We start from the raw sequence: 24,986 nt of genomic DNA, 5'->3' as shown, positions 1-24,986 counted from the left end.
AATATGTGGTGTGTAACAGCGGTGAAGGTAATCTGATGTGATGGAGAGGTAAATAAAATAACCATTAGAGTGCAAGGCAAGCAAGCCATGTGAAATGAAACATCATGAATTTAAGTCAAATATGAAAATGACAAATTAAATTAATTTGAAAGAATTATACTTACTACGGAGAGCCACATCAAAAATATATGCAGAGGATGGAAAATGACAAATTAAATTAATTTGAAAGAATTATACTTACTACGGAGAGCCACATCAAAAATATATGCAGAGGATGGAAAAACAAACAAACCCTGCTGACTGCCTAGTGAAATGAAAGACAAAGTGAGGCTGATGCCAGAGAACATATGAAAATGGGATGATGTGATATGTTTCATGATGTCACACACAATGATAGGAATGCTGTAAAGAATACTGTTGAGGAATGCCAAACAGCAAGATATACATGGTAAAAGTACATGGACAAAATAAAAAACTCTATAGTGAACAAACTAAAAACAAGAATTAACAAATAATGGTGAAACTAAAAATTGTATGCATGATAGTGGTACATTAATAAAAGGCAATAGTTAAAGATATATACAAGTCATGTCAAATAAAAAACAGCATAATGATTTTGAAGAGCCAATTTGAAGCTCTAGCTCTGGGAATCGAACTGGAAGGAGGGACTGTCCTGGAAGAAGGTCCCAGAGCAGGTCTGCGATGTTGTCTCATCATTGACGAAGCTTCTAAGGCTCAGGAGAGAGTCTTTCTGCCTGAAGACAGGGGCGAGAAGTTGCAGTCGCAAGTTCGGCTGCTGACACAGGCGCCGCATCTCCAGATGTGGGATTTTGTCCAGGTGCTGGGCTCTGTGGTGGTAGTCCTGGAGGTGGACCACTGGGTCTGCTTTCATATGAGGCCTCTACAGCAGTCTCTTCTCTCCTGTTGGTCTCCGGTGTCTCAGAATTACAATCATTGCCTCTGCTGGACGCCCCAGGCCCTGCAAAGCATGGATTGGTAGCTGGACAGTGCCAATCTGTTCCAAGGGGATCTCCCTTGCGAACCCAGAATGGTTGGTGGTCATGACAGATGCCAACCTGATTGGTTGGGGGGCTTAGTGCTTGCGGTCTTCGGCGCAGGTAGTGTAGTCTTAGGAGGAGGCTCAGTAGTCCATCAGTCTTTTGGAATTGAGAGCGATCAGACTGGCCCTGCTGAAGTTTTGGACTCTGAGTCAAGACAGACTGACCAGGGTCATAGCAGTTGCCTACATCAACAGGCAGGGGGCATAAGGAGCCTGCAAGTACCATCCCACTAGTCTCTGGATTCATCTGCTGCTGTTGCTAAGGAAGGAAAAATTATGCCTTACCTGCTAATTTTCTTTCCTTTAGACACAGCAGATGAATCCAGGGGCCTGCCCATTCTGGATTTTTTTTTTTCTGCGGTTGTTTCCCTTTTGGGAGGTTTGGTTGTGTTGTTTTCTGCGGTTGGTTGTTGTTGGTCTTTGTTTGGACTTAGTTCTGTGGAAAGAAGTTTTTTTCTATATATGCAGTTATGGGTAGAGAATGACACGGGGACCGTTTACCATGGTAAACTGTGGTCACCGCAGTAAATCCACAGGAATGGAGACATTTGCAACTGATTTACCGCAGGAATGGGGACAAGACCTTTCAGCGCCCCGTTGGAACGGGAACAAGAACTTTTACTGTCCCGTGGGAGCGGTGAAAAGTCTTGCTCCTCTGGTAAAATAATTTGTGCCCATGTCAGACTCGGCATCTTCTCCCCAGCTCCTCTTGCGCCTGTTTTACCTTCAGGAGCCAGCCATGCCACGATGAACACAGAAGGAACCCGAAACCAAAGCCTGAGACCAATGTGATTTGAAGAATAAAATTACCAGCCAACAAAAGGTAGAAAAAAATAAATTTATATTTTGTGATTAGAATATTTCAGATTTGAAATATATATCCTGCTAGAGCTGGTTTTAGACATAACTGTGAAAGGGAGGGGAGACAGGGGTTTTGATGATCCTTGCTCTGTATTATTTGTGTTTATAAAATGACAATTATACAGGATATTGTCTCTCTTTATACTTTAATAAAATAAGTTCAGTATAAAATCATAACTCTTCAAGCATGTGCGGATGGGATATAACAATTTGCAAGGCGGGGACAGGGACTGAGCTTGCGGGGACGGGGGCGAGGCAGGGACGGGGACCGAGCTTGCGGGGACAGGGCAGGGATGGGGACAAGCTCATGGGGACAGGGTGGGAACGGTGAAACATTTTTTCCCTGTGCCATTCTCTAGTTGTGGGTTCCTGATGCTTGGGCAAAGAACGATACTAAATGGCCAGGAGAGAGCCCATCCAAAAGGAGCACCTGCAATTCAGTTCTCTATCTCCACCTGCTAGTAGATGTGTGGTATCCCACTAGTCTGGATTCATCTGCTGTGTCTAAAAGAAAGAAAATTAATAGGTAAGGCATAATTTTTCCATTATAATGTATTTATATATTGGTGCAAATTTAAAGCAGTTCAGTGTCAAAAGAAGGTGGTATACAAATGTAAAAAGAAAGGTAGTCTACTCTGACATTCTGATTGAAATTTTATTTGGCTCAACTTGAGTTTTCCTCCTTTATTTGCAGAGCTGGTGGACAAATGCATTGGATCACGAATTCATATTGTGATGAAAAGTGATAAAGAAATTGTTGGTACTCTGCTTGGATTTGATGATTTTGTCAGTATCCTTTTACTCTAGAAAGTCTTCAGCTCCTTTAAAGGTGAAAAATTTGCTTTAAAGATTACCGTATATACTCGAATATAAACCAATTTTCCTCCCCAAAAGGAGAAAAAAAAGTTTGACTTGAATATAAACCAGGGGGGGGCGAACGGGGTGTTAATATTCAAGTGCCTTGCCAGGTTCTGCATCTTGTTTTCCCTCCCTCGCTACTCTGCCAGGCTCTGCATTTAGCCCTCTCACTCCCTCCCCTGCCAGTCTCTGCACCTAGCCCCATTTCCTCTCTGCCAGGTTCTCTACTGTTTCATCTCCCTCCTGATGACTTGCAGGCCTTCACCAGGCCTGCTGTGAGAAATGGTGGTCCAGCGGTGGCTGGGACATGAGGTATCCTTCCCACCTCCTGTACCAGCTGATTCTAAGAATTTTTACTTCCCTCCACGTGTACTTTTAGTATCCCTGGTGGTCCAGCAGTGAATCGCAGCAGGAGCAACCTTCCTTCGCTCCTGCCGGTGCAGAGCCGCTAGCTGGTTAATTTGGGCTTCCCGTCAAGAAAGTTTGCAAGTAACCTAGAAAGTGATTTCCCTTCTGCAGTCTTTAGATTGGGTCATCAATTTTCTGAAAAGTTCGCTGATCCCCTCTCAATCATCAGAGCATCTGGGAGTCCTATTTGACACAGCCCAATAGAGAATCATTATTCCCCAGTTCAGGGGCGAGAAGTTACAGTCTCAGGTTTGCTTATTGCTCTGGGTTCCGAGAGTTTGGTGGTGGCTCCGGAAGTAGTGCCATGGCCTCGATCTCATATGAGGCCACTGCAGAAGTCTCTCCTGTCCAGGGCGGTCGCCGGTGTCTCAGGATTACGATCGTCGATTGAGGTGGACTCCTCAGGCCTCTCTCAGTATGGATTGGTCTCAACCACCAATCTGTTCAGGGGAATGCCACTCGTGTCCCCAAACTGGATGGTGGTCACCCCAGATGCCAGTGTGACAGGATGGGGGTGGGGAGTTTCAATGCCTTCATTCCTAAGAATAGGACACATGGACTCTGGAGGAGGCTCAATGGTCTAACAGTCTTATGGAATTGAGGTGCAATCCAGCCAACTCTGCTGGCATTTTGGGCACTGTTTTTTCATTCTTTAATAATTTTTTCTAATACGGCAATCTCATTAAATCAGATAATCAACATTGAATGTAATTCACCATCTTAATAAACTAATAAAAATAATGCAAATTATCCATCCTACTATTAAAGGAATCCTGCTTCACTGCAGCACATAATCATCATTGAATATGATTCACAGTTTCAATATATTAATAAAAATAATGCAACTTATTTATCTACTATTACAACAAACCTATCCCCTACCTCTCCCACCCCCCCTCCCAGGAGACCTGGATCCCCAATCTATCAAAATAAGACAATATATTCTTTCATCAGACTTCTTTTTCTATTTGAATATAGCTCTCCCATATATCATTAAACTTTGCCCATTGATAATAGGGCCAATAATCTAAATTTCTCACAGACTATTTCTAGGTGTTCCCTCATATTTGGACACTGATTCCATATATCAACAGGCAAGGGGGCACGAAGAGCCCTCAACTGGCGCAGGAAGCGCAGATTATTCTTCTTTGGGCTGAAATTTATCTTCCCGTTCTGTCGATGGCCCACATTGCGAGAAAAGCCAACGTTCAAGCGGTCTTCCTTAGCAGAAATCTGGTAGATCCAGGAGAATGGGAACTGTCCCAAGAGGCATTCCAACTCTTTGTTCAGATATGGGGGTCTCCCGGAGGTGGATCTCATGGCGTCGGCTCACAATACCAAACTTCCTTGGTTCTTCAGCAGACACAGGAAACAGAATTTAGAGGAGGTAGACGTGTTCTTTTCCATGGCCTCCACAAAGGCTTCTGTACGTCCCCCCCCCCCGACCGCTGATAGGCTGGGTGTTGCATCGCATTGCTTGCTTCCAAGTGACAGTAGTCTTGGTTGCTGTGGACTGGCCGCACCGTCCATGGTATGCGGATCTGATAGGTGATCCTCTACGGTTTCCAGTAATGCTGCACTTGCTCATGCAGGGTCCAATACGGATGGATGATTCCTCCCGCTTTGGCCTTACGCCCTGTCTGTTGAAAGGTCGAGGCTGAAGCGTAAGAGGTGTTCCAAGCAGGTTATGTCTAGAGAAAATGAGGTCTACATCTACGGCTTATGCCAGGGTTTGGAAAGTTTTCTGTGGTCAACAGAGTATTTCACCTTTTCAGGCTTTCCTGTCTCCCATTCTCTTCTTATTGCAGGATGGCGTGTCCAAAGGGCTGGCATATAATTCCCTTAGGGTTCAAGTGGCTGCCATTGCTTGTTACAGAGGCAAGGTGTCAAACTCTTCCTTGGCTTCTCAGCCTGATGTGGTGTGGTTCCTGAAGGGGGTATAACACATTTACCTGCCTTTGAAGAAGCCCTACCCGGATTGGAATCTCTTGCTCTGATTATTTCTTTTTTTATCAGTGCTTTTTGGTCTTTTTGCTTCATTTCATTGCTAAGAGCTCCCTTAGTCGATGGTACAACTCTGCCTGTGTGGAGGAGAAGCAGACTTTGAGGTCTTCAGCTGACAGGTTTAAAGGTTTTTACCTGTTCCCTGATAATCCTTCCACATTTAAAATCACTAGTTTTTGGAGCTGTTTTTTGGTGCCAAAATGCTGCTGTGGTTATCTTGGATACCTTGATTTTCTTTTTTTTTTCAAAGTTCTCCAGAAGCTCCTAATTGCCTCGTTTTGCCTCAAAACTGGCAGGGATGGAGTCCTCAGGCTCTTGTGATCCTAATTCATGCCAGGCTTGGACTGGATGAGCACACGAAGAGTGCCCTTGTGCCACGTATCGCGCAACACGTGAAGGGGAGGGCAGAAGTGGTCAGCTTAGCCTCTCCTTTGCTCTCTAGGGCTGAAGAACAAGCGGATCTCTGGAATGGCAGTTGTCCTAAAGCAGGAGCGCGGAGGTTGCAAAGCCCAAGAGATGCAAGCTGGAGTCCTCTTCAGGAAACTCAGAGCTGCCTAGTACGGCGTTTTCTCTAGAATTTGCCTATCCATGCCATCTACTATGCCTTCCTCTCCCTTAGAGAGCCAGGGTACTTATCTCCCAAGCTTTCTTGAATTCAGATACATATTTTTGTCTTCATCATCTCCATCAGGAGGGCATTCTACGCATTCACTACACTTTCTGTGAATTCAGACTAACTGGCCTGTAGCTCCCAACTTCCTCCTTGCTTTTTGGAGAAGGACCATATCTACCCTTTGCCAGTCTGCTGGGTCCCCTCCCAACTCTAGAGAAGTATCGAAAAGGTCAGCCAGCAGAGGCACCAGAACTTCAGTACCCTCAGATATATGCCATTCATCTCCATTGCTTTATCAACTTTTAGTTAGCTTCTCCTCAAAACTTAGTATGGTGAAATAACATAGATGAGGGAAAATAATATTTTGGTCTCTAAGAGCCTCAGATTTCTGAAGGACCTGATGGTGTGTTTTGCTCAGCCATTTTAGAGCCTGTATCATCATTAAGCAGAGCCCTTAACAGTTCAGTTTTGTTTTCCATGGTTACTGGACAGCACCTGTCAGTAACTTAGTGTAAATGTGTTTATGGTCATTTTAGTAACTTGTTTTTTCTAAGAATAGGAAACATGTTTTAGTACTTATGCTGCATGTATCCTGTTTCCTCATGTCTGTGGATGGTCCTTGACATCAGATTCCAGACATGGTTCTAGAAGATGTCACAGAGTTGTAAGTATTTCTCATTTTTTCACAGTATTTTGGGCACAATATTATATTCCATAAAAATGCAAAAGACAAAATTTAGTAAAATTTTTGAGCTTTATGGTTTTCTAGCATTAAAGAGCAGTAGTTGCAAAAAAACAAACAAAAAAAAACCCCACTTCTACCTCCATATTCGTGGGGGATATGTTCAAAGACGGCTCGTGAATAATTTTTTTAATATCATATTTGCGGGTTTTTGGTATAGCCCCCATGAATACTGTGAAATCGCAAATAAAACTTATTGTCATTGTTTGTGATTGCTTTAAACACAAACTAGGTTTTCTCTGATGTTGCCATTTGCTCCACCATGCTGAAGCAAGTGCTAAAATTTTCTCTGCATACTTTCCTCCGACGCTGCCGTTTGCCCGACCATGCTGGGAAAAAAAATGTGCTGAATCGCTAATAACCGAAGTCGTAAGTGCCGAAGTCGCAAATATGGAGGGAGAAGTGTATAATGCATGAGGAAGATTTTACAGAAGTTTAAACTTTTAAAAAATGATTTTCAAAATAACAAGAAAATGTGAACACACAAGCTCATAATTTAACAAAGTAATAGGAAATGTGTGTGGGTGCTTACTATTTATGTACAAATCTTTTAATGTTCAACTTGGTGCAGAATGTATAAAGTGAATATAAGTTTCATACTTGGTCTCCAGATGAGGCTAAGACAATGGGAACAACTGTTTAACAGTACATAGAACTTGCCTTTGAGTTTAGCTACCTGTATAATTACCAAAAACTGACTTTCACTATCCATCTTGTTCTCATCCATATATCTGCACTTGGCCCCGGGCTAAATAGTATTGTATTGTAGGGAACATGCCATTTAACTGGCATTCAACCAACCGGTAAAAAAAAATCGCAGGCAGAAAAAAAATTGTCTCCTGCGTTCCTGACCCGACAACCCTCCCTCCCTCCAGCCCTGGTAGGGCTTTTCCTCTACTGTATGACTTCTGACATGGCAGAGGAAAGACCCTGCCAGGGCTGGCCGCAAGCAGCTTGTTTTCAGCGCTGCCTCTGCTGACCCGGCTGCTGCTGCTGCTTTAAGAGATAACCAGCTCTGCAGGTTAAGGGGAGTCCAGATCCGTAAGGAGCGAGGGCAGACCTGAGGGGGAGGTGGACCAAAAGTGTGTGTATGGGGGGGGGGGGGGGGGGAAGGGAGGGCCATGGATGCTGGACCTGCAGGGAGAAGGGGAAGGGAGATGGATGGATGGATGCATGCTGGACCCATAAATTGGGAGGGGGGGAGAGAGAGAAAGTGATTTAGACTAGAAAGGAAGGTGGGAAGGGAGGAAGAGATGCTGGACCTTCAAGTGGGGTGGGGGATGATTTAGGAAGATAGGGTTGATTGACTGCCATTTAACTAAATTGCACATTGCATTCACAAAGCTGTTTTTTGCCTGACTCAATATGCTTTTATTTGCTGTATTTCAGTATTAATATCAATTCAATACAGAGTTTATATGATACAGTATGAGCAGTGGCAAAGCAAGGGTGAGAGGTGCCCGGGGTAGTGGTGCCCTATCTCCGCCCTCTTCTCTGCCCCCTCACCCCATATGCCCCTTCCCTTCCCCCATACCTCTTTAACGTTCCCTGCGCAAGTAGCAACCCTAACTTACTGCTCATGCCAGTGTCGGCTCTTCCTCTGATATCACTTCCTAGGTGCGGGTCCAGGAAGTGATGTTGGAGGAAGAGCCAATGCTGGTGTGAGCAGCAGATTGAGGTTGCTGTACGTGCTGTGAACATTAGATGTACGAGGGAAGGGATGCCCGTGGTAGTGGAAGGGGCAGGGAAGGAGTGGGGGGGGCGCGAGAAGGACGGGTGTCGGTACCTCAGGCGGACCCCCCCCCCTCCCTTACTATGACTGAGTATAGGATACGGTATTAGGCCTATTTTTAATAGTAACTCTCAAGCAACCAGAAACTACTTTTTTTTTTCCCCCCAGCATCTACCAGTCCCCATGGGTGCCGGTTAACTGAGAGTCTACTGTATTAGCATCATATCTTGCATGCCACTTAGTTGTAGGCTGGGTCATAAATGTGAAAAATTATCTATTGTTTGAATGTTCTAATGCAGTGGTCTCAAACTCAAACCCTTTGCAGGGCCACATTTTGGATTTGTAGGTTTTTGGAGGGCCTCAGAAAAAATAGTTAATGTCTTATTAAAGAAATGACAATTTTGCATGAGGTAAAACTCTTTATAGTTTAAAAAAATCTTTCCTTTTGGTTAATTCTTAATAATAATGTTGTAATTTATAGCTAAAGAGGATCAAGAAACTGTTTTATTTTATTTTTGTGATTATGATATTGAGGGTCCCGGGCTGTGAGTTTGAGACTAGGGAATGACATGGTGGCTGTTACCTGCGGGTAGCCTGCTGAAACGGTGGGAGGAGGGAAGTGCTCACTGCATGCACAGGGACAAGGCCATCCACGCACAGGGACAAGGCCATCCACCGCCCTGTGTAGCAATGAATGGCTTTGTCCCTGCAGTTAAGGGAGGGAACGCGCGCGGTCACCTCACTCCTTCCTACCTAACGGCCGAATCTATCTATACCTCCCTCCCCTTTACCTTCGCGGTGAATTAGTTTTCAAAGTAACTTGCTGAAGTTGACCGAGCCTGTCTGCAGTTGCATGTGTCTGTGGGTGGAAGCTTCTCCTCTGACACAGCTTCCGCCCACAGATGCACGCGACTGCAGGAAGGCTCGGCCGGCTTCAGCAAGTTACTCTGGAAAGTAACTTAAAACGCGCCGTGAAGGTAAGGGGGAAGGAGGGAGATTCTCGGGCCACACGAGGGGTGCTGAATGGCGGTGAGGTGGCGAGAGGGAAGGGTGGTGGTGGAAAAGAAAGGAACAGATGCTGAAGGGGGATGGAGATGAACAGACGCTGAAAGGAAATGGGGAACAGAGAGTGGGGAGAAGACGCTGAAGGGAAAAAATGGGGAAGACAGAGTGGGGAGAAGACGCTGGAAGGGAAGAAGACAAATATACCAGACTATGGGGGGGGAGTGGAGGGAAGAAGATGGGTGCCAGACCAATTGGGGGGGTGAAGAGGGAGGCACAGTAACGGAGTAAATGGAAGATGCAGAGAGAAGACAGACAGTAGATGGAAGGAATTGAATGAGAAGATGAGGAAAGCAGAAACCAGACAACAAAGGTAGAAAAAAAAATTCTATTTATTTATTATATATATATATATTTTTTTTTACGTTAGGCTAAAGTAGTATATTAGTTGTGTTGATAAACATTTATAAACAGAGCCTTGCCAGCTGAACATCTCCTTCTCTAGTTCAGCAGCCAGAACTTTGATTTATAAGGAAGGATTAAGCTAAATATTACAGTACTGAGGCTTGTATGGATTCTGCAGGGATAGTAGTTGCGGGGATGGGGCGGGGACAGTGGTTGCGGGGACGGGGCGGTGGCGGGGACAAATTTTTTCCCCATGTCACTCTCTATTTGAGACCACTGTTCTAATGTGTGCTTTTTAGGTGTAATGACAAGACATGCAGACTCTGGTGTAGTTTCCACAGGGGTTCCTTATGTTATCTGCCAGTGCTTGGTTCTTTCTCTCCTTTATTCCCCTCCCTCTGTTTAATCTCATTTTCAGTGAACCTTAGTCATTTCTTTTTCTCTGCAGAATGGATTGATAGAACTGTCCTTCTGCCGCCTTTCACAAGCCTCAGTTCTCATGTGTGTGTTTGGGGGGAGGTTGTGCTTTTTTTCAGCAACTAAAAGAGAAACAAAGCTGGTCCATGTGCTACTGGCTAGCAGTGTGGTTTGTTTGACAGCCATTTCAAAGGCTGATTGGCATAAGTCTCTTATGAGCCAGGCTTCTTTTTATAGGTGTGAAAAAGATGCATTGAAACAGCTTTTATCATAGAATTCAATTATCCTGTATCTTTTGTTTACTATGAGAGTCAGGCTTGTGAGTCACTTTACTGCTCTTCACTCCTGACGTAGCATCTACCGGTAGTTCTGTTTTCTTTGTACAAGCCGATGCTATCTTTTATCATTATTGGAGTCATTCTGTTGGTGAGCTGGGTCCCGAGCAGTGACACTTCTTTAAAATTGTGTTTGATTTGTTCTTTTACACCTAGTAATTTGTATGAATTCTATATTATAAAATCCACAACAGGTGGCCTGGGCAAGCACTTTTATAGAAGTTTCTATCTGCCCAAGTAAATAGTCACAACTTGCTAGTTCTGCAGTTGATTTATTATTATCATCATTAGATGTTGGAAAAGGTCTGAAAAGCCCATGGTGTTGACCTTGGTTTACTGTTTGATCAGTTCTGCTTGTCATTATACATTAAAGCGCTCTCTCTTTCATACTCACTCTACTTTTGTTTATTTGATTAGTGAGATCACACCAGAAGGAAGAAGGATCACAAAATTGGATCAGATTTTACTAAATGGCAATAATATTACTATGGTAAGTCTCATTTCTGAATGATACACAACAATAATAACTCAAACCTTATATTTACAGGGTTTTTTTTTTAATTGATATGTTGTAGGCTGATAACTTGTCCAGGTAAAGTGGCTTGATTAGCTTTTATTGCATGTTAGTCAGACATCCTAATTTTACCTTAAAGATATGCTGCTTCTCTAGTTGCTATTCCTACCCTATTGGAGGAATGAGGGTGATGAGTAAAAAAACATGAACTGATCCTTTGCTGCTGTGGATAAAAGAGGTGGGCTTTGAACATGTGTATTTAAGTGGTTGGATCACACGTGTGGCCTGTGAAACCATAAGACATGATCAATAATTGGTGGTCTATGTCCAGTATCTTCAGAATTAATGTGTGTATGTAGAGATACACGCTCACACATTTCTAGGCTATCCATCATGAAGCTGATAGACAGCTGGGGAGAGAGATACAGTGGTACCTCGGAATCCGAATGCCCCAGAACTCGAACAACTTGGAATCCGAACTCTGCTTTGGAATACGAATGCCCTGTACCGACCCAGAGAACCGGCAGTATTTCTCCCCCCGAGGCCACCAGCGCTGCTCCCTCCCTTTGCGATCACCTCCTCCCCACTCCCCAGCTGCTGCTGGGCCTTGAGCATCTGCGCATGCTCAGTGCCTTCTGGATCTCACCCTCACTGAGAATCTCAGAGAGGGTGAGATCCAGAAGGCCTTGAGCATGCGGATATGCTCAAGGCCCAGAAGCAGCCCAGGGCCGGTCAGTGGGGGGGGGGGGGGAAGGAGGCGATCGCGAAGGAAGGGAGCAGCGCCAGTGGCCTTGGGGGAAGCATGAGAGTCAGGGGGAGTCTGGCAAGAGTGGGCCAGCACCTGAGAGTCCCGGCGGAGGGGGGAAGTGGCATCCTGGGGGGCCAGCGTCTGGGAGCGGCAGGGCCAATGGTGCCTATCAGTGACGGTGGCGGCAGTTTGATTTACAGCCAGCACCCTGGAGCGGGGGCGCACCATCACCACCCACACAACCTGCAGTGACAAGAGCACCCTACAGTACAGCCCCCACTAAGGTACCACTGTATTTGTTAATATTGTACCTTAAAATCCAGTGAATTTACTATTACAATTTCCGTTTGTGGGACCCAGGAACGGATTAATCCAGTTTCTATTATTTTCAATGGGAAAAATTGTCTTGGAACTCGAACGCTTTGGAACGCGAACAGTGTTCTGGAACGGATTAAGTTCGGATTCCAAGGCATCACTGTACTTACTAGTTGGGAGCAGGTGAGGGAAAGAGAAATGAATGACAGTAGGGATCAGGGTGAGACTGTTGATGGTGAAATTTGGGTTGGGGAAGATTATCTATGGCAAAGTATATGAAGACTAAATCTAACGTAAATTATTTCAAAATCTTCCCATTTTTGCCAGTCTGAATAGCTTGCTTGTGAAGGATTAGAGCAATTAACATAGAATAAATTTTACATTATACTCAAGAGAGGACAACAAATATCTGTCAAAAATACCTGACTCCTAAACTTAAGGTGAAAAGTGAAACTGAAAGCAGTACAGTAGCACAAATAAATAGGTGGGAAAAGTGCCTTAACTTTTTAAATTTTTCTGGAAGACCAAATTGTCTTCCTTCTCACAGATAACTAAAGGTAAGGTGTTCTTTTGGTAGCTCAGCACTGCAGAAGAGGCCGCATTCTGCATTTCAGCTAAGTGCGGTATCCTTAGAAAAGGCACAGAGGGACACATTCCTAGGAAAAGCACAATGGACAACAAATAGTCTGTTGGTTTGTTTTTTCCCAGTATTGCTTTGAAATACTGTAACTTGGGCTTTTCCTGTTGCAGATTTTTATTTAAGTTTAAGTTTCAACAGATTTCAGAAAGCAGTAGAAATGAGACATCCTCCATGTTTCCTAATTTGGACAATGTGGACCATGCCAGAGGTGTAACAGCTGAGCTAAGTAAATCTATGGAAAAAAGTCACTTGCAATAAAAGTGTTTTGGGAACACACAGCATATGTAATATGCAACAAGTAGGTGTTGTCTGCATGGCTCTGTGTCAGGATCTCAAATGCAGAGTTACATTCATGACAAAAGAAAACAAAAGGTTTAGCAAGGGAAAGTATTTTCAGTTTCCTCTGTCAAGGACAGAGGCTTAGGAATGTCTGAATGAATCATGTTTTGCGAAGGTTCAGTGATAGCATACTCCAGAATGAAAAACGTAGACATGACTAAAACGGCTCTCATCTGTTTTAGAAACACGATGGCAGATAAAGGACAAATGGTCCATCTAGTTTGCTAATCCATAGTAACCATTATCTCTTCCTCTCTAGAGTGTTTCTCAACTCTGTCCTGGAGTACCCCCTTGCCACTTGCCCTTGCCTGGAGTACCCACATTGAATTTGCATAAACTTGATTTGCATACACTGCCTCCATTATATGTAAATTTCTTTCATGCATATTCATTATAGATATCTTGAAAACCTGACAGGCAAGAGGGTACTCTTCCGATTCTTTTCCTGCTCTCATCTTCTTTTGTTTCTTTTAATTTGAACCTAATATTGTCTACTCTGTTGTCTCTTATGTATACAGAGTTCTCATCATTACTTTCTAGGCACCTTAGCATAGATTGTGATCCCTATCTAGGACAGATAGGAAGATCTTGTGTGCCATACTTCCTCGTGGTTTAACCAATTTAATGTCATTTTTTTCTCCTTGTTGTATTCTTTTGTATAACACCATGAACCAAAAGGCATATATGTGTTATATAAATAAAGAATTATGTTATGTTATGTATTCCATGACCGAGTTGAGAAACACAAAGAGATCCCATGTGCCTATCCCACGCCTTCTTGAATTCGGACACAGTCTCTCTCCATCACTTCTTTCAGGAGACACTTCACTCATTTACCACCCTTTCTGTAAAAAAGTATTTCCTTAGATTAACTCCTGAGTCTATCACCTCTTAACTTCATCCTATGCCCTCTCATTCCCTTCCTTTCAAATGAAAGAGACTCGACTCAAGCGCATTTATTTCACATAGGTATTTAAACATGTCTTATCATATCTTCCACCTTTCCTTAGTCTAAAGTATACATATCTTTAATTCTGTCCCCATACGCCTTATGACGAAGACCACACACCATTTTAGTAGCCTTCCTCTGGACCAACTCCATCTTTTATTATAGCTTTTTGAAGGTGCGGTCTCCAGAATTGTACACAATATTTTAAATGAGGTCTCACCAGAGTCTTATACAGGGGCATCAATACCTCTGTTTTCCTACTGGCCATACCTATTCCTATTCACCCTAGCATCCTTCTAGCTTGCACAGTTGCCTTTTCAACCTGTTTGACCTCCTTAAGATCATCACATATAATCACACCCAAATCCCGCTGTTCCGTTATGCGTATAAGTTCTTCACCTCCTAAACTGTACTTTCCTTCCGGTTTTTGCAGCCCAAATGCATGACCTTGCATTTATTAGCATTAAATTTTAGCTGCCAAATTTCAAACTATTCTTCAAGCTTCGCCAGGTCTTCATGTTAAACAAAAATGTTGCTAACAGAGGTCATAAACAGGGTTCATAAAAACAACTCTGGTGATAAACTAATTGAGAAGAAAAGACCTCAAATGCCTGCGCTAATATAGAATAGAGATTCCAAAATAGCTTTTGCAGGTTCAGATTATCTTTTAATCGGTCAAAAACCTCTCAAATGCTGGTTCAAATGTGCTTGTATAAAAAACTTTATATAATGCTTAATATATCAAGAACTGTTCAGCATCAAATGAATAAACAAAATAATGGACCTATCTTGGTGCTTATCATATGTTGTTTAAGCCCGATGGGACCCGTTTTGCCACCTCTCTTGACTTCTTCAGGGGGTCTTTTGAAAACTATAAAAGAGAGAATAAGTGCTATGAAATAACCACCAAATAGTGGTATACACAAGTTGTTCAACTTTAAATTAAACTGAAATAGTACTCACTGCATTTAGCTAGAATATCGCTGCATATCAAAAATGGCGCTGGTAACAATCGAACGCTGAGCATGCACAGTTATGTTTGAAAAGCAATGATGTCATTACACTTTTACCCAATCAGCTGAAAATGACTTCTGTACGGGTGAAAAACTTTAAAAGAATTTAAACTTAGAAAAAAGAATGCTGCCCGACAGAGCTATTCAAACCTGTAGGCTTCAATGAATTTAGCCTAAAGATCCAGCATGCTTCACGTTGAAGTAACTTTCTCTGGCGATCACCTCCCCTGCTCTGTTTTTTTGTTTCTTTGTCTATACATAAGCATTTCAAGCAGCATAAAATTTGATTTACTCTTTTGGGATCTTGATAGAGAGCTTATACCTATAAGAACATAACATAAGAATTACCGCTGCTGGTGGTCCATTGTGCCCAGCAGTCCACTCACGCGGCGACCTTCTGGTCAAGGACCAGCGCCCTAACGGAGACTAGCCCTACCTGCGTACTAGTTCAGCAGGAACTTGTCTAACTTTGTATATCATCTCTTCTCTTCTGCCAATGTATGGTGCGTTTGGATTTCTGCACCCAGTATTTGACCAGACATGGTCACTCACCTGCTTAACCCTGATTTTGCTTTCAAGGTTTATTAACATTTGATTTATCGCTATCTGGTCAAATCAGCACCAGTTTGATCAGTTTGAAAAACTGCAGATAAATTTGTGATTCCATTTAAATATATAGAACATGTGTACACAAGCCAAAGAGCTGGTTGTTTTCTGATGCATTGTTTATTATCCTGTGTGGGATGTCGGAACAGGTTTTTTTTTTTCATTTTCCCTACATATAAATACTCATGTGGCATTCTCTAGCTTAAATTATAGCTTGTATTTAATTTGTAAAGTGTATTAACTTGTGTTCTTTGCCTGATCTACAATCTTTGATTCTGTTGACTGCCTACAGCTGCTCGGTGTCCTGTTGCACTTGCCACTTGTGACTTAGCACAGGGTGGTGGTAAGAACACATTTCGGCGATATATTTAACTGTGATGACAGTAAAATACCACACATTTCTTTCCAGATGACATGAAATAAACTCTCCACAAATGTAATATGATTTACTGTTGAGAAGTAACCATTTTGGGGGATAAAGTGGTACCATCCAGTTTTGTCTACACAATGAGCTGTGAGTGAGTCATTTTGAGACGGCTTTTGTACTTCCAAATTTTGAACAGCCTGAAAAGGTTATATTATATATGTTGTTTTGTTTCTGTTAGATTTGTTTGATAAAGATTTTCTTATATCTTGGTTTTTAACAGGCTTACACTAGGCAACAACTTGTGACCTTTTTATTAGAGATTTCCTAAAAATGAGTTTGATGGCTGTTAATGTGCCCATGAGAATTTTGATTGGAATTTGTGTTTTATGAATGCCAGTAGTGTTGTCAAACAAAGCCACTTGGTATATAGATATCACCTGAATTAAGGGTTTTAATTTTTAGCATTGATATTGGCGTACTTGGGGAAGATATTTTGTCCGAAATGTTCCCATCACTTATGCTGTCACATGATTTTTTTTCATTGCAATTCCTATTACATGCAAAGATTTGTCATATACTGTGGTGTGATGCATCACAGTGAGTGGAGAAGGAGTTTTCCTTTACTGTAAATTGTAATGTAAGTTGTGGAATTTGGAAAACAAATATCAGGACAATTGCCCTGTGATTGTTTTCTAGTTCTTGAGAGCTGCACTAAAGATGATGGAATATAAATATCCTAATTAAATTATTGTGCATAACTAAAAATGGTTCAAAGTAGATTACAATTCAAATGCAAATTTATAGCAATAATTCTAATACATATTTTTACAAAGTCCAATAAATTGACTCCTTTAAATATTTACATACTAGCTTTATAGCCCGTTACATTAACGGGTGCTAGAATATATGTGTGTTTGTCTTTATTTCTTTCTCTCTCTGTCTCCTTAGCCTCTTTTTCCTGTCCATTCTCCCATCCTTTTACCTCCCCTGTGTCCACCACCACCCCTTCACTGCTCCCCTTATCCAGCAGCAGCCCTTCTCCCTTTGTTTTACCTCCCCCCTGTCCATCATCACCTCTTCCTGCTCCCTCTGTCCAGCAGTAGGCCTCCCTTCATTTCCCCCCCTGTCCATCAGCACCTCTTCCTGCTCCCCATGTCCAGCAGTAGGCCTCCATTCCCCCCCCCCCGTGCCCATCAGCACCTCTTCCTGCTCCCCCTGTCCAACAATAGGCCTCCATTCCTTTCCCCCCCCTGTCTATCAGCACCTCTTCCTGCTCTCCCTGTCCAGCAGTAGGCCTCCCTTCATTTCCCCCCCTGTCCATCAGGACCTCTTCCTGCTCCCCCTGTCCAGCAGTAGGCCTTCCTTCATTTTTCCCCCCTGTCCATCAGCACCTCTTCCTGTTTCCCCTGTCAAGCAATAAGCCTCCCTTCCTTTTTCCCCCACCCCTGTCCATCAGCACCCCTTCCTGCTCCCCCTGTCCATGGGAGTTAGTACAGGGCCGGTGTCTGCCATTCTCCCCAGAGTCCTTGCGCCCCCCCCCCTCTTCCCTTCCCACGGACCTGACTACCTACCCAGCGATTCAAGCAGCGGGTGCAGCACTCTTCATACGCTGCTTCGGGTCCTTCTACTGCCCTGATTTACTCTGGCACGTCCCTGATTACATCATCAGAGACGCAGCAGAGCAAATCAGGGAAGTAGAAGGGCCCGAAGCAGCGTGTGAAGACTGGTGCACACGCTGCTTGAATCACCAAGGTAGTCGGGTCTGCGTGAAGGGGGTGAGCGGAAAAGGACTCGGACTCCTATGGTCTGTCGCGGAGGGTGGCCAGGCTCCATTTCAGCCGCAGGGAAGGCTCACTGCCCCAGCTCCTTACCCGTCTGCAGCCCGGGCCAGGTCTCCCGCGCTTTCTCAGCGGCCCGGCTCGCTCAGTTGTTTTTTTTTTTTTTTACTCCGCTTCCTGCATTCGCTGCTCTCAGTGACGTAATAAGCGCGCATGCGCACTTGTCTTGCCACATCCCGACAGAAAAGGGATCAGGGAACACGCGAGGCAAGTGCGCATGCGCGGCTAGCATTTTATTATTTAAGATTAATCATAATCTGTATATAACTCTAATTATATTATAATAGAACATAAGAATAGCCTTACTAGGTCAGGTCAATGTTCTATCATGCCCAGTAGCCCATTCTCACGATGGCCAATCCAGGTCACTAGTACTTGGCCAAAATCCAAAGAGTAGCAACATTCCATGCTACCAATCCAGGGCAAGCTGTGGCTTCTTCCATGTCTGTCTCAATAGCAGACTATGGACTTTTCCTCCTGGAAATTGTTCAAACCTTTCTTAAAACCACCTAAGCTATCTGCTCTTACAACAACCTCTGGCTGTGCATTCCAGAGTTTAACTATTTATTCTCTGAGTAAAAAAATATTTCCTCCTATTGGTTTTAAAAGTATTTCCCTGTAACTTAAAGTGTCTGCTATTATCCCAGGACAAGCAGGCATGATATTCTCACATGTGGGTGACGTCATCTACGGAGCCCCGATGCGGAAGCATTTTCAAGCAAACTTGATTGAAGATTTTAGTTTGCTCTGCTGCTCCACGCATGCGTGCCTTCCTGCTCCACTAGGGGGCGCATCCCCCTCGTGGTCTCCAGTTCAAAATTTTCCGCCGAGCCTAGAAGTCGTGTTTTTTCAGGCTCTGCCCCAACTGCCTTCTAGCACCGCGATTTTTTCTTGTTTTTTCTCGATTAAGTCGCTGTGCGCAAAATTTTCTTTTTCAACTTGATCCCTGCTTCATTTTTGACCGACCCGGAGGCTTCCGGGTCCCCGTGGCTGCGTGGCTACTCGAGCCGTGGCCACTTTCGATTCTATGTCCCGGCCTTTGATCGGCTTTAAAAAGTGCACCCGGTGCGAGCGGCTTCTTTCCATCACAGATCCGCATCGCCGGTGCATCCTCTGCCTGGGGGCCGCTCATCCAACCGACTCCTGCCCCCAGTGCGCTACTTTCCAGAACCGGGCCCTCCGTCGAAGAAAGGCCCGCATGGCGGATCCCCTCCGCCATAGTCCCAGGCCTCCTTCCCATTGGGGGTTGCCTCAAAGCCTTTTACCCTTGCTGGGAACAAGTCACGTCGGACGCATGGGTCCTTGGCGTGATCTCATCAGGATACTCTCTCAACTTTCGGGCCATTCCTCCAGACAACCCCCCAAGGAATTGCCCTCCCAACCGGACGCAGCTACCCCTACTCCTCTCCGAAGCTCGAGACCTGCTTCGCCTGAGAGCAGTGGAGGAGGTTCCCCCCGGCCAACGGGGGAAGGGCTTCTACTCCCGTTACTTCCTGGTACTGAAAAAAATGGGAGACCTACGCCCAATACTAGACTTGAGACGCCTCAACAAATTTCTGGTACGGGAAAAATTTCGGATGCTTTCCCTACCGACCCTCTACCCCCTGATCGACGAGGGTGACTGGCTCTGCTCCCTCGATCTGAAGGAGGCGTACACACATGTCCCAGTGCACCCCGCTCACCGCAAGTTCTTGCGTTTTCAGGTAGGGGACTGGCACCTACAATACCGTGTCCTCCCCTTCGGCCTAGCATCGTCACCTCGGGTCTTCACCAAGTGCCTCGTGGTGGTCGCAGCTACCTTACGCTCCCAGGGCCTTCAGGTATTCCCCTACTTGGACGACTGGCTGATCAAAGCCCCGTCCAGGGGTCTCAGCGACCCAACAGACTATTATCTACCTACAGAGTCTGGGGTTCGAGATAAACTTCCCAAAATCCCAACTACGCACCTCCCAGTCCCTACAGTTCATTGGGGCCACGCTGGACACGGTTCGCCTCCGTTCCTTCCTCCCCCCTCCGCGTCTAGAGGCGTTAGTAAGTCTGAGTCGAAGGATCTCCCTGCTGACCTCGGTATCAGCTCGGCAGATGATGACTCTTCTAGGCCACATGGCCTCCACCGTCCATGTCACACCCTTCGCCCGCCTCCATCTGAGAATCCCTCAATGGACCCTGGCCTCTCAATGGCGTCAAGACCGGGACCCGATCGACCGCCCCGTGACAGTGACGCCTTCCTTGCAACGATCGCTCCGCTGGTGGGCCGACTCTTCAAATCTTTCCAAAGGTTTGCTCTTCCTCACCCCACCCCACAGCAAGGTACTCACCACGGACTCATCGGAGTTCGCTTGGGGGGGCCCATCTGGACGGCCTACGCACTCAAGGGATGTGGTCAGCAGAGGACCGTCGCTGCCACATCAACGTGCTAGAGCTTCGGGCCATCTATCTCGCAGCTGTAGCTTTCCAACATCTGCTCCACGACCGGGTGGTTCTCATCCGAGCCGACAACCAGGTAGCAATGTACTACGTAAACAAACAAGGGGGAACAGGGTCTTGGTCCCTTTGTCGGGAAGCCCTGCGCCTCTGGAAATGGGCAATCTCCAACAACACCTTCCTTCGAGCGGTGTACATACAAGGAGAACAAAACTGTCTGGCGGACAGACTCAGCTGCCTCCTCCAGCCACACGAGTAGTCACTGCACTCTCAGACCCTATGACAGGTGTTCGAAACGTGGGGGACGCCTCAAATAGATCTATTCGCATCCCCCCACAACCACAAGCTGCCTCTCTTCTGCTCCCGGATGTACTCCCCGGACCGGCTCGAGGCAGACGCCTTCCTCCTCGACTGGGAGGAAAGGCTTCTGTACGCGCTTCCGCCGTTTCCGCTGATCCTGCGGACGCTGGTCCACCTGAAAACGGTGCAAGCCACCCTGATCCTGATTGCTCCTCGCTGGCCACGCCAGCCTTGGTTTTCCCTTCTACTTCAACTCAGTGTCAGAGATCCACTACCTCTGCCTCGGTTTCCCTCTCTACTATCACATGGTCAGGGTTCACTGTTACATCCCAATCTTCAATCTCTTCATCTGAATGCTTGGTTTCTTTCCCCCTGACTTCTCTCCCCGTGTCTCAATCAGTCAAGGAGATACTGGAGGCCTCTAGAAAGACCTCGACGAGAACCTGCTACTCCCAAAAGTGGACCAGATTCTCAGCCTGGTGCTCCTCTCACAGCCAGGACCCGGTATCGATTCCCGTCCCCCTGGTCCTTGACTATTTACTTCAATTATCTCACTCTGGCCTAAAGACCAACTCCATTCGGGTACACCTCAGTGTGATTGCGGCCTTTCATCAGCCCCTAGAAGGGAAAGCCCTCTCGCTCCATCCCTTAGTCTCTCGCTTCATGAAGGGTCTTCTGAATGTCCACCCTCCTCTCAAACCTCCTCCGGTGGTTTGGGACCTTAACGTGGTTCTGGCTCAACTAATGAAACCCCCCATTTGAGCCCCTAGACAAATGCCATCCAAAATTCCTCACTTGGAAGGTGATTTTCCTGCTTGCGCTCACTTCCGCTCGGCGGGTTAGTGAGCTACAGGCTCTGGTAGCGGACCCACCCTTCACTGTATTCCATCATGACAAGGTGGTACTCCGCACTCATCCAAAATTCTTGCCTAAAGTAGTGTCTGATTTCCATCTCAATCATTGTCTTACCTGTGTTTTTCCCCAAGCCCCACTCTCACCCCGGAGAGGTGGCGCCCCACACTCTTGACTGCAAGAGAGCGTTGGCCTTTTACCTCCAACGCACTCAACCACACCGGAAAGTCCCACAATTGTTTTTGTCCTTTGACCCAAACCGGTTAGGTCACCCAGTTTCCAAGCGCACCTTGTCCAACTGGTTGGCCGATTGCATCTCCTTTTGCTACGCTCAGGCTGGTCTCGCGCTGCATGGTCGAGTAACGGGACACAAGGTCCGAGCGATGGCAGCCTCCGTAGCGTTCCTCAGGTCCACACCTATTGAGGAAATCTGCAAGGCTGCCACGTGGTCTTCGGTTCATACTTTCACCTCCCACTACTGTCTGGACTCACTTTCCAGAAGCGATGGCCGGTTCGGCCAATCGGTATTGGGAAATCTATTTGCTTAAATTGCCAACTTCCCTCCATCCCTTTTCAGTTAGCTTGGAGGTCACCCACATGTGAGAATATCATGCCTGCTTGTCCTGGGATAAAGCACAGTTACTTACCGTAACAGGTGTTATCCAGGGACAGCAGGCATATATTCTCACAACCCGCCCACCTCCCCGAGGTTGGCTTCTTTGCTAGTTAAGTGAACTGGAGACCACGAGGGGATGCGCCCCCTAGTGGAGCAGGAAGGCACGCATGCGTGGAGCAGCAGAGCAAACTTAAATCTTCAATCAAGTTTGCTTGAAAATGCTTCCGCATCGGGGCTCCGTAGATGACGTCACCCACATGTGAGAATATATGCCTGCTGTCCCTGGATAACACCTGTTACGGTAAGTAACTGTGCTGTCTCCTCCACTCAGGATTTTGTAGACTTCAATCATGTCTTCCCTCGGCCATCTCTTTTCCAAGCAGAAGAGCCCTAACCTTTTTAGTCTTTCCTCATATGAGAGGAGTTCCATCCCCTTTATCATCTTGGTCACTCTTCTTTGAACCTTTTCTAGTGCCGCTATATCTTTCTTGAGATAAGAGAACAGAATTGAACGCAAAACTCCAGGTGAAGTTGCATCATTGAGTGATACAGAGGCATTATAACATACATAAAGGAAATAAAGCAGTGAGCTAATTTTATGTTTTGTATATAAATATATACAAAAGACCTGCATATGAAATCTCCTTTCAGTGCAGGGAGGAGCTAAAATTTAGTTTACTTTTGGGGTTTGTTTGTTTTTTTTACTTCTTAGCACTTTAGCTTAAGGATTGCAGTAAAATGTTAAGTGTGTGTAGTCTTCTATTTTTACATTCATTTCCCACAGAAATAAGCTCAGCTCAGGTGACAACCTCTCCCTCACCCTTACTAATGCCCCCTTCTCTTTTATTCTCTCCAGTATGTCTCCTGCATCCTATGTTCTTTCGGTAATTCTCTGTAATGTGCCTCCTCACTTTCTAAGCCTTCCACCTCATCCATAATGCATTCATCATACAGAACATCCGTGAGAGTCCACTTTTTATAGTACGAGGGGCCACTGAAAAGTTCTCATCTCAACCAACAAAGTTGGGGCAGTCTCCATCGAAGGCTATACACTTACCCCCCTCTTTTACAAAGGTTCGCAAAGCTTTTTAGCATGTGCTAAACACTAATGCATGCATGTTATTCTATGGACGCGTTAGCGCATGCACTAAATCTGCGCTAAAATGCTTAGCGTGCCTTTGTATAAGAGGGTTTTAGTCCAGCGATTTTCCCACTTTTTTCGTTCTGTATTTTTCCAATGGAATGAAAAAAGTGGAAAATCACTGGACTAAGTATATTGCCCTCGATGTGAGACTGCCCCAACTTGGTTGATTGGGCTGAGAGCTTTTCAGTGGCCCCTCGTAACCTGCCTGAAACATTGTTCCTCCTTTTAGTCACTGAACCAACCTAAACTGATATGATTTTTAAAAATGATCAGGGGAACAGAATCCTTTCTATATGACATGTTAACTATGAACAGCGGTTCTCAAACCTGTCCTAGGAGGGGCCACCAGCCGGTTGTGTTTTCAGGATCTGTCTAATGAATATGCCTGAGAAAAGTTTGCTTATAATGGAGGTAAGTAGGTATGCACACTTTTCTCAGGCATATTCATTAGAGAGATCTTGAACACCCAATCAGTTGGTAGTCCCGTAGGATAGAGAATGACACGGTGACAAAATTCATCACCGTTCCCGTCCCCGCGGATAACTGCGGGAAATAATCCCATGTCATTTTCTAGTGTCTATTTCAACCACGGTCCTTCTACACTAGCATTCTTCAAAGCAAAGCTTGCGGGTCAGTGGTTGTGGCCATTCACACTCTGATTCTTCCCTCTCTCCTTAAAGAATGACATGAAGATGGTTTCCCACGGTTATCCGCGGAGACGGGAACGGTGATTAATTTTGTCACCGTGTCATTCTCTACCGTAGGATAGGTTTGAGAAACACTTCTGTAGAATGCCTACATAATGAAGAGGATGCTAGGTAGAGAGTGTAAAGAGTGGAGGCAGCTGTTAGATGCTCTGGTTCCAGGGAAGAGTCTCTCTCTCTCTCATTCTCACTCTCTCTCTCACTGACATTGTCCTAGATCAGAGTGTCTCCTTTTTTGTATTAGTAGTTAGAAGTATTTAGATTTTTACTTCTATACATTGATATAAACAGTTCCATTTTAACATACTTTTGAACTTTGATTAGTACACAGTTTTAACTATTGTTCATTATCCATCTTTCTTACCTATGACATCGAAGGTAGAGTAAGAATGTGCTGCTCTAAGAAAATAAAATTTGTTATAAATCTAGCGCATTTTTTGTGTGTACCAATGTTTCCTTTGTATCTGAGAAGTCGTTGCTGGAAATATTTTGCATGAACAGTACTCCCCCGAAATTCGCGGGGTTACGATCCAGGAGTGACTGCGAAAAGTGAAAACCCACGAAAAATGGATGTGGTACAAAAATATCCTCCCTGCTCTGTTTTTGGCTGCCGCAATTGGTCGCCGTCAGCTGGAAGGCTCCATCATATGTGTGCGCTCTACCACTGCAACTGCCACCGAGCTCTTCTCTCTCTCTAACCTCCCCAATCTCCCTCACAGCGGCTGCGCTGGAAGTAGTAGGTGCCGCTGAAGCAGCTGGCAGGCAAGATTCCACGGCACAAGGGGTGGTGGTGGTGGGGACAGATGAGCACCAGGCGCTGGGAACCGTGTCCTCTGAGTCGCCTCTCACATGGACGCAAGTTGCTGCTTCTCCTCGAAAGCAGCAGGAGGAAGAAGAAAAAAACCCCGTGACTGAGACCGTAAATGCTGAACTGCGAATTCATGGGGGAGTACTGTACATGGCTATCCCATACCTATAAGCTGTGCTGCTGCCCAACCATACAGACCTGTTACAGTTCATGAAACTGAAACTGTTGATTCTTTAACTTTTTAATTTTGTTTTACAGTTGGTACCTGGTGGAGAAGGGCCTGAAGTATAAATGGATTCCTTTTATCATCTAACAAGATTTTTTGTTTAAGATAACTATTGAAGAGTATGTGTACTAGTTTTTCTTTTTTTT

General features: G+C 45.1%; 1 protein-coding gene across 1 annotated transcript in view; it reads left to right on the top strand.

Annotated features, from left to right (window-relative positions):
- LSM5 (LSM5 homolog, U6 small nuclear RNA and mRNA degradation associated) overlaps nt 1-24,986 on the top strand; it is a 27,843-nt gene extending 2,857 nt beyond the window's left edge. The window contains exons 2-5 of the mRNA XM_033930581.1: nt 2,616-2,711; nt 6,441-6,468; nt 10,855-10,927; nt 24,873-24,986. Of these exons, the coding sequence (XP_033786472.1) occupies nt 2,616-2,711; nt 6,441-6,468; nt 10,855-10,927; nt 24,873-24,905 (230 nt within the window). The 3' untranslated portion in view covers nt 24,906-24,986. The remainder of the gene's footprint in view (nt 1-2,615; nt 2,712-6,440; nt 6,469-10,854; nt 10,928-24,872) is intronic.

Source organism: Geotrypetes seraphini, chromosome 2, assembly GCF_902459505.1.
Source record: "Geotrypetes seraphini chromosome 2, aGeoSer1.1, whole genome shotgun sequence".
NCBI classification, from domain to species: domain Eukaryota; kingdom Metazoa; phylum Chordata; class Amphibia; order Gymnophiona; family Dermophiidae; genus Geotrypetes; species Geotrypetes seraphini.
The sequence above is the reverse complement of the archived record's forward strand: the minus strand, read 5'-3'. Positions and strand labels throughout refer to the sequence as shown.